Raw genomic sequence first — 14,426 nt, 5'->3', positions numbered from 1 at the left:
CTGAAAAGTACATTAAATCAAGTATTTAATTGTGTAGATATTATAGTATCTGAAAGGATATGACAATACTTTTAATCCTAGATACAGTATTTAAATTTGGAAGGATTATAGACATAATCATACTATGGGTTTAACTTCCCAATGGCATTGAGAAAACAGGCAAAAACCAATTTGTCCTATCTTCATCTCAGTGATATTACAAATTAAGAACAGTGATAATACTTATAAGGTTCTTATGAAGACTTGTAAATGTCAGTTATTAGACTATCATCCATTTTTGACAACTTAACCTTTTTACGTTAAATCAGAATGTAATCTTTAAAATCTATCCATATTACTGTCCTGTCTTCTTGTTGCAACAAAATATTTGAGAAAGGTAATTTAAGGAAGAGTTTATTTAGGCTCACATCTTGAATGTTTTCTATTATGGATGGCCCAGGAAGGCACTGGGACAGGAGCATGAGGCAGCTGCTCACATTGCATCTGCAGCCAGAAAGCAGAATCTGCAGCCAGAAAGCAGTGATGAAAGCTAGTGTTCAGCTTCTTTTCTTTTTCTTCAGTCTGGGATGCCAGACTACAGGATGGTGCTATCACAGTTGTGGGTTTTACCATCTTGAGTAACCTAGTCTAGATAATCCCTCACAGGCATGCTCGCAGAATTACCTATGTGACTCTAGATTCTGTCAATTGGACAGTATTAACTGTCACGCCTCACAGTATGTAGTGCCTAAAAGCAAAGAATAAGATGTAATAGTTTTTCATATATATATATGTACATATATATATATTTATATAAAGAAAATCAACATCAGTCAATATTTTACATCCCCTGCCCCCCTGAGGTGGAGCCTCGAAAAGCCCAGATTGGTTTTGGACTCACCATGTAGCCCAAGCTGGCCTTGAGAAGTCCCGATTATCCTGCCTCTGCTTTCCAGCTGTTGTGGTTACAGATCTGCACCATCACACCTAGCTTACTCTTCTATTTTTTACTGTGTGTGTATGCACAGGCACGTTTGCATTCTGTCTGTGTGTATGCATATACATGCATTCTGTCTGGTGATCAGGGGTCAAATTGTATTCTGAGTATTCAACTTAGACTATCAGGCTTGGGGGCAGGTGCCTTTATCCATTGGGCCATCTCATTGGTCCAATATTTTATTTTTAACGAACTAATTAACCAAACTAGTAATGTGTATCTGTGGGGTGTGATGAGTTTGGATCTATTCACATCAGTTGAATACAAGTTATAAGGAACAAAGTAATCAGTGTAACTTCTGAGAGGCACATTTATCAAACTGGTGGACCAACACATGCAAACAGTCTAGTCCAGGGGCATCTGTAGTCTGTGAAGCCTTTTTGAATGGTAGATAGCTCCTGCCAGGAACAGAACAAACTCTTTTTTAATGCGCTTCCTATTTCCTAGTCATGAAAGAGTAATTGCCATAGATTTGCTTCAAAGTCAAATTAAGTGAACAGTTCTGTTGTATTTAAACTTGGCAAGAAACAACAACAAAAAAGAACACAGTGCAATGAATGTGAAAAGAATTTGTTGGGATAGAACCAAAGTGGAATTTTCCATGCAAATGGTTTATGCATCCTAACTACACAGAGGACATCTTCAATTTCCTGTAGAAGAAATTCATTGTAGGCATTTGTGGCCATTCTGTAGACAGCTCCTTCCGAAAGGCTGCAATGTTGGCATACTGGGTAGGAAAGCTCAGGCATCATCTCCTCTAGCCCCTTCTCCGCAGATCTGTGAGTCCTTTGGGAGGTGTCATCATGAGGACAGCACCACTATATGGTACCACGGCACCTAGGATGGCTAAAGAAAGACATGAGATATGTCTACAAAACTGAATACTGAGATAATCTACTTTTGCAAAAAGCTCTAAGGTCATATGTGAAGACTAAGGTGATATGTACTGGGATAAGTACATTTCCTCACCAGATGAATCCAACATCACAGATTCAGTTCAGTAAGCTGGATCTAAAGTCATTCTACTACATTCCAGGAAAGCACATTCTAGTTAAAATGATGGTGTTTTTCTAAGAGTGTGCAGTGGTCCTTTCTGAGCCCTGGTACCTTGCTTTTGGACACAGAGTACTGCTTTCATTACAGAATGAATGTTCTCTCAGGGAATTACTCAGTTCTTTGGATAATCAGTACCAGTGGGGATAAGAGCAAACAAAAACTTGTATACTCCACAAATGGCTAGACTTTGTCAGGATCAAAGAGCGAAGGTAGTACTCAAGGTATGTGGCTGAAGAAAGAAACTTTGCTGGGCACTGATTACCCCTGGCAATGACCAGCAAAGCACAACCAAGGCAAAGTGGTCTGAAGCTGCACAGCACGAACTGCACCAGGCTAGTACAAGAGAAGCTCACAAGGCACACTTGTGTGGGCCACACAGTCAGCAGCTTGGGCTTGAAACCTATTGTAAGGAATTCCCAGAATATGCAGATTTCCAGAAGTTTCTATTTTTCTTACACTAGTCAGTCTAGCTGTGTAAGAGCTTATTTGTATTTACAGTCTAAAAAGGATTGTTTTAATTATCTTCTGAGATCACTGGATGCTTATTTATCTTATTCCTAAAGTATGAATGACAAGTCACAAAACTTGACAATTGGCTTTCCCCTTCCCACCAACTGTCCACTGTCCCAACAGTCACGACAGAGGCTGCATGCAACAGAAAGCAGATGAACACCCCATCCTCCATCGCTCCCCAGCTCTCACCCATCTCATCATTTCAGTGAGCCAGCACTGCAAACACCATGGCAACACGTGTGGGCAGCAGGGTCAGTGCTAGTTTATGTGGGTAAGTACACACCTTGGTTTCATTTTTTATAGGAAATTTCAACACAATGTAAAGATTTACAAAGGAAATAATACAGCAAAGAAGAATTTATTTGGCCAACAGAACCACATTTTGACTTTGGTAAAACCCAAATAGTTAAAGGTATTAATGAAGTAAATCTAAGTAGACTAACATTTCTTCATAAATGCTACAAGGAATTGGGCAATCATTATGAGCAATATAAAACTTTAAAATGGTATTAGCCTTGCAGAGCTGATCACTTCAATAGTTTATTTTTGTTAATGATAAGAATATTTTCTCAGTAAAATCAAACAATTGATTCTGTAAGAGTGAATGATAAGATAGCATTCGTTCTAGAAAAGTGAACATTATCTTGAAATCTCAATGGGAAAGTTAGTTCACTGGAAATTCACCGATCTTTTTAAATAGAAAACTGTATCCAGTTCTTTCCTATTTCAAACACACAGGTACTTTAACATAGAAAATCCCATTTTCACATCTCTTTAAAGGATATTACAGTGAAAGGTACACATGGATTGCAGGTGCACCTAGTGAAATGCTGAGTAGTGTAAATGTCAAGAGAAATCAGCTTTTGACACAAAAGAAAATCAATGGTCACAAAAATTCCACATGATTTAGACAACTAAAAGCAAAGCACTAAGTACAAGACTTCCCATTTCTTGTTTGGCACATATATTAATAAATTTTCAAACTTCAAACAATTTAAGACCAATTGATACTAAAACCAACTAGCACAGTAATAAAATGCCTAAAGGTTATGAACATCTTAAGTACTTAATTCCCATATGACTTCTGTAACCAAACATATCTTCTGTGAGGTGCAACCTGTTCAAAGCATCATCTGTTTCAGGATTTCCCACAATTCATTCAGTATCCCACAGAAAACTCATGTTGAAGCACACAGTTCCTCACTAAATTTGGTGGGTCTTCTGATGGGCTTCACTTATGAGAATATACGTATATACCCTTCTCACAATTTTGAAAAGAATGGAAGGCCTTCGTACATGTCAGTCTTTAATTTTATCCAATCATTGATCTTTTGAAGAGTTGTTTTCTCTTGACTTAATATTTTTGCGACTTTTTTCATCTTTTGTTCATTTCTTTCTATATACTTCATCCCTTCTAGCTGCAGCTGGTCCAGCTTTTCATTTCGACTTTCATCTAGGGGTATGTTTTCACACATGACAGGATTGAATCTAAAATATGTATCAGGAGGTAACAGACCATCCAGCATTATATGGACTTCTGTTAAAACAAAAATAAAGGAGAGAGGGTGGATAAGAAAAGAAGGTGTGAGGTAAGTTATTTTGGAATGCTCCATTAATTTTTTTCTTCATTTAAAGTTATCTTCATTTTAGGCACATTATGAACATGCTTTTAATACCCCAACTCACAGTAGGTTTAAGGAATCCATAATAAGAACAAATCTACAAATTGCAAATCACTTTCCAAATACTTTATATATTCTCCTCAATTAATGATCTTGCTTGATGACTCTCTTTCCCTGATAAAATGCCTTACTTTCCTTTTGTTTTTCATTTTTTTTGGAGACCATCTTCACTGGGCTATATATTTATGTGTATTAAAATTAATCAGTTTTAACTGTGTAATTTAAAAAAGTTTGGTAATGGATAAACATTTGTTTTACTACCACAAGTCATGAGCATTCTTATGACCTCCAAAGGTTTCTGAGTCTCCAGCAAGCCATCTCTTACCCTCCTCCTTTTTAAAGAATGTCAGACAAACAGAATCATGTTGGTTGTCTTGTGCTCCCCTTAATCAGTCATATATATATATTTACCACTTAATCAATAATTGCTTAGAGTGGACCATATAAAACTGTTGTTTTTTGTATTTCAATAACAATTTATAATAAATTATTATTTATGTTTCAATGTAATTCTTGCATCTGTTTTCAAAGTTAATTATCACAATTAAACCTCTATATTTGTATCATTAATTAGAGTATAAGTACAATGAGGTAACATTTCACATCTTCTAAAATTTCCAAAAGAACTCACCACTATCTGAAATATAGACTTAGGCAGTATGAGACTGGCTCATTAAAGACTGTCTATAGTAGATTATTATTTTAAGGTGTGTTACTTTTGTTTACATTGCAGTTGTTTAACTCTGTGAAGCTGTGTTACTGGGCCTGTGTAAAACACCTGATGTAAAGAAATAGCAAGGCAGGAGAAAGGATAGTGAGACTGGCAGGCAGAGAGAATATACAGAAGGAGAAATCTGGGAGAAAAAGATCAAGTTAGCAGTTAGAGAAGGAGAAGGACTTGAGGGACCTGCCACCTAGCTACACAGCAAGCCATAGAGTAAGAGTAAGATACAGAAGTAAGAGAACGGGAAAAGCCCAGAGGCAAAAGGTAGATGGGATAATCTAAAGTTAAGAAAAGCTGATTAGAAACTAAGCCAAGCTGAGGCCGGGCATTCATAAGTAAGAATAAGCCTCCGTGTGTGACTTATTTGGGAGCTGGGTGGTGGCCCCCCAAAAAAGAATAATAAAAAAACCAACTACTGTCTGAGCAGATGGCCTACCATAAGAAAATTTTATTGAATCATCACAAATGCAAATTAAAAGCACAAAGTCACACTATAAGGTTGGCTCTTATCAAAAGGTAAGAGGTAAGAGTTGCTGAAGATGTGGAAAAAGGGTAGGAATGCAAACTCGTACAACCAATATCAAAACAACATGGAGGTGCTACACAGACATAGAAATATAACTACTATATGAACCAGAAATCCCACTCTGGGTATATATTTGAAGGAAATGAAATCAGAATCTTGAAGAGGTATTTGTCATTCCATGTTCACTGCAGTATTAACAATAGTCAGGATATGCATTCCAGTATGTATTTTACATGCAGTAGGATTTTAGCTGCAACATCATGGATGAATCGGAAGGACAATGAACTTACTGAAACAAGCCAGATATATAAAGACAAATAATGCATGATATTTGTATGTAGAATCTAAAATAGTCAAGCTTAGGAAAAAGAGAGTATTACATGCTAGCTGTCCTGGAGTTTAAGGATGGGGAAGATATTGGCTAAAGGGTATAAACTTTCAATTCCTGCAGCTGAATAAATGCTAGTGTTTGAATAAACAGTATGGTAATCAGAGTTAATCACACCAGGAGATGGAAACATTTATCTTGTAGCAACTGTTATAGAATGTACTTGAATTTAAGCAAGTTATACCTTATACATACAGTTTTTGTCAATTTTAACTGAACAAAGTGAAAAAGATACCTTATGAATTCAGCAAATTTCAGAGAGTGAAAAAAATGCAGTTTGTCATGTTTTTGAAGGTTACCTTTTTTTTTTTTTTTTTTTTCCCCCGAGACAGGGTTTCTCTGTGTAGCTTTGCGCCTTTCCTGGAACTCGCTTGGGAGACCAGGCTGGCCTCGAACTCACAGAGATCCGCCTGGCTCTGCCTCCCGAGTGCTGGAATTAAAGGCGTGCGCCACCACCGCCCAGCTTTTTGTAGGTTACCTTTTAAAAGATACAATTCCTTAACAGAGAGCTGAAGAATCTCACTAAGTTCATGATTTAACTAAAAACATCCTGATACGGAGAGACTGGCTTAAACATGGAGCTGTTAACTACTACTTTAAGAAATTAATAACACATTTTAGGATCTAAAAATAAAGCAGTAAGGTTAAGAGATATAAATAAAGCTCAAGGTTCAAAATTCAAAATTCAAAATTCAACAGACACTTGCCAAAGGCTCAATATGTGCTAGGAACTGGAATCAACAATAAACTTGATAAGGCAAGATAAGCAGTTTTGAATTTTAAGGTGGTGAGGATGAATCTCGGGGCCTCACAAATGTCAGACAAGGACTCTTAATACTGAGCTATACCTCCACATTTTGCCTTATATTCTACTGGCACAGAGAGATGTGCAATAAATAAATATGTAATGTATAGCCATAAGAAGACAAGTACTTGGAGAGGGAGAAAGAAAAAGCAGCAGATGGGTAAGTAAGTGGCTGGAATAAGATGGTGAAGAGCTGGAGAAGTGGTCTGGAAAGGTCTCCTGAGAGCAGATGGCCTGAATGAAGCAAAGGCCACACATGTATCTGGGCAGAGGGCCTTACAGGGACAGTACAGCAATAGCAGAAGCCAAGAGGCCCATGAGCTCTTAGAGTGTATGGAGAGCAGTAAGAATTAAAGTGGCTAGATATATTTTGGGGAAGAAGAGGCACATTCAGAGGTTCAGTCTTACACGGTCTGGTAAGTTTTAGTGGAAGACGGCTTTTGGATTTTGTTCCACAGACAGGAAGCCTAGAAAGCTTTTAAGAAGAGGAAAGATGGCTGATATTTTGATAGACTTTAAATGGGCCACTTTAAGAAGACTATTCTAGAAGGGCACCAAAGCAGAAACAAGAATGTATTCTAATGCCAGGTGACTTCCACATTTTTCAGAATCCAATTGTCTTAGTCCTCCAATTGTCTCATGGTTATTATGAGAACATTTAAACCCACCTGACCTTTGTTGCTTTTCCTTTTCTTAACCAGCAAGTCTCCACCTGAGCTTTTGTCCAGGTCAGCATTAGATAGTTCTCTAACTCTAAGAGAAGATGGCACTAACTTCCAGGAGAGTGGTCTCTTTAGGGTCACTGAACAAGGGAAGGGTGAGGAGCTCCCGTGTGCTTTCTAAGCACACAAGACAGACCTAAACCACTCTTTCACAGTTCAGATCACATGTACCCAAATCAAAACACTGTAAACTGAAGTGTCTCAAGGTAGCACAGAAAAACTAACTGTAGTAGTTTGAATGTAATTGAATCCCATAAGCTCACAGGGAGTGGCACTATTAGGAGGTATAACTTTGTTGGAGCAGGTATGGCCATGCTGGAGGAGGTTTGTCACTGTGGGGGCAGGCTTTGGGGTCTCCTATGCTCAAGCTATGCCCAGCATGTCACACAATTCACTTCCTGTTGCTTGCAGATCAAGATATAGAACTCCCAGCTCCTTCTCCAGCACCATGCATGCCTTCATGCTGCCATGATGATAATGGACTAAATCTCTGAAACTGTAAGCCATCCCAATTAAATGCTTTCCTCTGTAAGAGTTGCCATGGTCATGGTGTCTCTTCACAGCAATAGAAACCCTAAGACACTAACCCTCTGTATCTGTAGCACTGCTGATAACATTAGAGAGCTTGGTCTTCAGGCTTGTGTACGTTGATGTATTTCTCACATCACTCTCGTACCGTCCGGTGCCCAGGGATACTATACACTCTAATGGTACATCAGGCCAGATACATTTACACTCATGCATGGCCAGGGCTGAAGGGTTATTCAGAAGCAAACCTCCATCCTGTAAAACAAAAGTCACAAGATCAGTCAGTTCAGTACTTACTACAGGGAAAAGCTAACAGTGTAGTGAGCAATTTACAAGAGTCCCTTCAAATGATTTATTCATATACTACAACTGCAAAATCCACCATCTAAGATGATAAATTTTAGTTTCCTATTTTCAATAACATTTTTGGATTGCTTTGTATATGCTGTTTAAAAATACTGAGATGAACTGAAAAACCTAAAAACACTTTCATGTGTATTTATTTATTGATTGTGTGTTCACACACATGGAGGTCAGAGAAAAACCTCTGCCATATGGGTCCTGGAGACTGAACCCAGGTCACCAGATTTTGTAGCAAACACTTCTACCCACTGAACCATCTTGCTGGCCCCTGAACTATACAATTTTTAAAGACACATTAGAATAGTTAGTAGTTAATAATAACAAAACAATCTCCCACAAGTTCAACATAAAATTAATTGAAATTTAAACAAAATAATTTTAAAGTATCATATCCACAGTATAGCTATAAACTGAAAAAAGCAGGAAAAAGTTTGAACTTTTAAGTCAGTGGTTCTCAACCATGGCTGTGACCCCTTTGGGGGTAGAACAATCCTTTCACGAGAGTCACCTAAGATCACTGGAAAACACAAATATTTACATGATGATTCATAACAGTAGCAAAATTACAGTTATGAAACAGCAATGAAAATAATTTTATGGTTGGGGATCATCACAACATGAGGAACTATATTAAAGGGTTATATCATTAGGAAAGTTGAGAACCACTCTTCTAAGTGTTTTTCAGTATCAACATGATTTTGAAGAATTCAAAAAGTAATGTAAAATATGTTGATAGAATAATATAAAAATAAAAAAGTATTTAAAACTATGGCCAAACTATAATAGAATGAATCACACAATAATATTTAAACACATTTCATTACTATATTGATACTGATATTAAAATCTAGGGACATACATCTGACTACAGATATTTTAAATAACTGTGTAGGCTTTTTCCTATATGGTTTTCATATGTATTCCATTGTAGATGTATGATTTGTATTTTAGTGGTCTACTTTTTTCCTGTTAGTCACTATCTTCTGAGTTTCTGAGACTACTTCTGTAAAGCAAAAGTTTCTAATTTTGATGAAGTCCAGTGTACCAGTGATTTTTCTGTGGATGGACAGTGACTCTTGGTTTATGTCAAGGTTTTTGGTGTGTGTCTGTGGGAGAAAAGGTGGGGGCAACAATAGTGACTACTTCAAAGCAATTTGTTGAGAAGAGTATCCTTGGGCTGCAGAGATGCTTTCCTGGGTAAAGTGCCTGCTATACAAGCAAGAAGACCTGAGTTCAGATAGCAAGCACTTAGTAAAAGCCAGGTTTGGTGGCAAATGTTGTGTCTGTAACCTCAGCACTGGAGGGTAGAGACAGGCACATCCATAGAGCCTACTGACCAGTCAGTCCAGTCAACTGGTAAACTCTGGGTTCAGTGAGAGACTTTGTCTCAACAAACAAGGTTGAGAGCAAAGACACCTAATATCAACCTCTGGTATTCACACAAACTACTTACATGCACTATACACACATGCATAGCCTGTCCCACAAAAGGACTATCCTTTCTTTGAACTGCCTTGTGTCTTTATCAGAGATAAAAGCCATATGTTCTATTTTATTTTCATTCTCCTTCCCTCCCTCCCTCCCTCCCTTCCCCTCCCCCCTCTCTCTCCCTGACCTAACTTCCTCAAATAATATTTAGCATGTGCTCACACTAGAAGGCAGATATATAAAATATTAATGATCACTCATATGAAGTTTTATAATATTTTTGAGACTACAGGGAAACGTAAGGTCATCACATTCTGAGAAAAGCAGTCTGGTTACATCTTTTCATTGCTTATTCCATTCTACCTTTTTAGTATGGGCTGTTAGTTCTCACTTTATGGTCTAATTTCCATCTCTGAATTGCTGACCACCACTGTCTTCACTACATGTCTTTGAAAGACTATGGTGTATGTTTTTATGCTGTGACTTTCATTAGACAACATTCTTTTAAAAGACATCTCTTGTTGGGCATGGTGGTATACATCTGTTAGCCCAGCTCTCTGGAGACTGAGGAAGGAGAATTGCTGTGAGTTTAAATGCAATCTCAGCCACACAGGTAATACCAGGACAGCAGGGCTACACAGCAAGCCCCTCTATTAAACAAAATAACAACAGGATATATTTCTTATCAATAGGTGTGACCATTTCATGCCATGGCTCTTTCCATGGTGCTGAATACTGACAGTCTCTGAAACTGAAACGAAAGAACACTGGTCTATGAAAGGTCCAAATCTGGGATAAAAGAGAAAACACTTCACCCTGTTTGCCACTTGGATGACTGCAGCTGTCCTAAGATCACTGACATCTCTCTTCTCGGCTGAGTCCAGGAAGAGGGCATTTGTATTGAGAACAGAACTAGGAAAGGACAGCTGGTGCCCACTCTGGGTATCATGCTCACTTTGTTTACGGAGTCAACAGTCTGAATTTTCAGTGTGTTTCTTAGTAATACAGCTAAATGCTTATTATTCCTAAACTCAAAGTAGCAGTAGCAGAGAATAAACAAATAGCAAAATCCTAAACTAAATCAAAATATAAATTAAAGATGTGAGAGCACTTAACTAGCATGATTAACCCTTTGGTTTGAACCCCTGCACAAGAGAAAGTGTATGTGTGTGTGTGTGGGGGGGTTTTCTATATTACCAAGGATATTATTTCAGCTCAATTGTGAAAAGCCTAAATAACCATCTATATATTCCATACCAGATCAAAAAGCTTACAGTGATGATAGTTCTGGGAATGAACTGAGCCTTTACCTGGAGTAACAGATCATTATAGTTGGAATAATTACTTTGGCTATTAAGAAAAGAATTTTCCTCAAAGAATCTGTAGGTTCTTTACATGTAGCTAAACTTCAGTGCACCATCCTTGCCATAAAGGCACCAAGTTCTCTGTTTTTTCTTGCTACTAATAACAATCCTCTTCCTCTACACATCTAAAGATGTTTCCATTATGCTCTAAGAAAAATATTCATGGTTTAAATTCCCAGTGTAACCTCACCTTCTGAAAATGCTGTTTTCTCAGATATCACAAATGTGGCTTTCTATATCTTTAAGGCTTCGTGTGTGTGTGTGTGTGTGTGTGTGTGTGTGTGTGTGTGTGTGTGTGTAGCTCTGTGTATATGTATATATATAATATAATATATAAAATATATACACATACATCACACTAAGATTTTCTAAAAGTATTTATGGTACATATAGTAATATTCAAAAGCTATAATTCCTCACTGAAACAATACTATTACCTTTTAGAAATTTTACAATACTTTAAAGTCATTTTAATGACAAGTAAAAAACACCAAGTTGGGTGGATGTTTGCTTTGCATGGCTAGTACCATTAAAATGAATGAAGCCAGAATTCAATTTCTGCAAATTTTTTCAGTTAAATTGCTTATAGTAGGAAATTTGCCCTTACTGAAGTGAAATAAATACAAATTTAATTCATTAGATGATGAGGCTAGTATAAAAATCTTAACAGGAAATGTAAATGGTAATTGAAAATGGAGAGAGATTTGTTTTGGTGACACAACAAATCATTCAGCATAAATTGCAAAATACACAAATATATCACCAGAATATATTTCCTGCTATACATGAAATGGTATACATTTCTATTTCAGACACATGTCTCACAGACACATAAAATAAATGGGAAATGAAGATACAATGGGTGTCAATGTCACAAACCTCAGAGAACCAGCATGGCCCCTTCTTATGAGAAGTCCCCAATAAAAACATGACTGGAAAAAAAAAACACAAAAAACAAAACAACAAAACAAAAACAAATGTGGCTTTCCCCTTATCAATGGACACCAATGCCTCACATCTATGTCAGCTTTCCATTTTTGTCTTATTCCTAAAAAACAAAAATGTTTTTTACTTATTTTAAGACTGAATCTCAGTATGCAGAGCCTAGGCTACCTTTGAACTTATGATCTTCCTGCGTATCTTCTGAGCTGGCATGGCTACTTTTCTCTTAGGTTTTTTTTTAAATGCCCTAATTTTATTGGCTTTAATTATGTGTCTATGTGCACTCAGGTGTCCATGGAGACCAGAGGCATCAGACCCGCCTGGAACTGGAGTTACAGGTGGCTGTGAACCTCCTGACATGGGTGCTGGCAATGTAATAAATTAAAGATAAGCAAAATTTAAAGGGTATAACTTATTTTAAGGGTATAACACATTCAGTGGCACTAGTTACTTTTACATTGTCTTGAAATTTTTATTTGTAATGTTTCCAAAAACATTTTTAGCCAAACTGTGTTATTCCCCATTTTCTTTACCTAATCAACTACTCATTCTATAGACAACAACTCAGATGAAAACTTCTTCGTAAAGAATAAATCACATCTATACTACTTAACTCTCTACCTTACTAGTGACTTTATCACCTCAGTCTATAGATACTTATCTTCTAGTCTGAGTTATTTGGCTGCATTCAGCTATGCCTTTTAGCAGGATCCATGAAGCTCAAACCGTATGCCAGCTACTGCTAAAAACATACATAGTCTTCCTAGCCCAAGAGGAGTAATATACTAGAATGTGTCATCAAAATGCAGAAGCTGGGGTGCTACAACAGGCATTTAGCAAGCATAAGGTTCAGCAACCGCAACCCCCAAATTAGTTTAAGATGATTATTATGGCTATTCTTGGTTGTCAATCTGACTACATACATCTGGAATTAACTAAAACCCCAAAATGGGGCAGACTTATGAGGGAATTTTTGCTTCATTTGAAGTGGGAAGATCCACTTCTAATCTGGATCTTTGAGTTAGGGAGAAACACCTTTAATCAAAATCTTTTGAGGTGGAAAGACCAGTCTCTAATCTAGGCCATGCTGCCTGCTGAAAGCCTATATAAGGACATGGTAGAAGAAAGTTTTTGCTCTTTGCCTGCTACCAAGTCCATTCCTTCACTGGCATTACAGATTACTTCTTTGGGATTCTGATGTATACTGAAGATGAGCTGAGACATTCAGCCTCATAGACTGAGCATAGTCTACTGAATTCTTGGACCTTCTACTAATAGGTAGCCATTGTTGGATTAGCTGAACCACAGTCTGTACGTTAGTCCAATAAATCTCCCTTCTTTCTTTCTTCCCCTATCTATCTATCTATCTATCTATCTATCTATCTATCTATCTATCTATCTATCGATCAATTCATTCTATAAGTTCTTTTACTCTAGAGAACCCTGACTAATATAATGATGTATCAAGATTTTTTTTTTTTTTTTTACCAAAGATGGGAAGTTAACAATTTAATTTTGTAAGTAGGGCTGAAAAAAGATGAGATAGAGTAATTTTGTGTGAAAAGTACTATTTCAAAATAAATACTATGAAAAAAAGGTAAATACCATGTTACTTTCTGACAAAAAAGTGACTTAAGCTAGTCAGAAAGAATACTGCCTTTTTTTTTTTGTTTTTTTTTGTTTTGTTTTTTTTTGTTTTTTCGAGACAGGGTTTCTCTGTGTAGCTTTGTGCCTTTCCTGGAACTCACTTGGTAGCCCAGGCTGGCCTCGAACTCACAGAGATCCGCCTGGCTCTGCCTCCCGAGTGCTGGGATTAAAGGCGTGCCCCACCACCGCCCGGCAGAATACTGCCTGTTTTAATTTTGTCTTAGGGTTTCTACTGCTGTGATAAAACACCATTACCAAAAGTAACTTGGGGAGGGAATGGTTTACTCTTCCCAGCCTGATAGTGTTGTTTGTTTTTGCTCTTTTTTGGTAGCCTGCCACCCAGCTTCCAAATAAATCCCACATGGAGGCTTATTCTTAATTACGAATACCTGGCCTTAGCTTGGCTTAGTTTCTAGCCAGCTTTTCTTAACTTATCCTATCTACCTTTTTTGCCTCTGGGCTTTTCCCATTCTCTTACTTCTGTAAATCTTACTCTTACTCTGTGGCTTTATGTGTAGCTGGGTGGCTGGCCCCTGGAGTCCTCATCCTTCTCTGGCTACTTCCTTTTTCTCCTCCAGCCAGATTTCTCCTTCTATGTATTTTCTCTGCCTGCCAGCCCCACCTCTTCTCCTGCCTTGCTATTGGCCATTCAGTTCCATAATAGACCATCAGGTGTTTTAGACAGGCACAGTAACACAGCTTCTCGGAGTTAAACAAATGCAATATAAACAAAAGTAACACACCTTAAAATAATATTCTATA

At 37.5% G+C, this 14,426-nt stretch overlaps 1 protein-coding gene across 3 annotated transcripts in view; it reads right to left on the bottom strand.

The window, feature by feature from the left end:
* Positions 1–1,464: 1,464 nt before the first annotated feature.
* Positions 1,465–14,426, bottom strand: part of Pnpla8 (patatin like phospholipase domain containing 8) — a 73,434-nt gene continuing 60,472 nt past the window's right edge. For 2 of the 3 annotated variants that reach the window (XM_059279321.1, XM_059279323.1), the window contains exons 9-10: positions 7,980–8,175; positions 2,885–4,082 (exon numbers count right to left, since the gene is read on the bottom strand). In XM_059279321.1, coding sequence (XP_059135304.1) covers positions 3,808–4,082; positions 7,980–8,175 — 471 coding nt within the window. In that variant the 3' untranslated portion in view covers positions 2,885–3,807. Of the gene's footprint in view, positions 1,823–2,884; positions 4,083–7,979; positions 8,176–14,426 lie in introns of those variants that run through there. The other variant, XM_059279322.1, reaches the window with a different exon arrangement.

Source organism: Peromyscus eremicus, chromosome 14, assembly GCF_949786415.1.
Source record: "Peromyscus eremicus chromosome 14, PerEre_H2_v1, whole genome shotgun sequence".
Lineage (NCBI taxonomy): Eukaryota > Metazoa > Chordata > Mammalia > Rodentia > Cricetidae > Peromyscus > Peromyscus eremicus.
The sequence above is the reverse complement of the archived record's forward strand: the minus strand, read 5'-3'. Positions and strand labels throughout refer to the sequence as shown.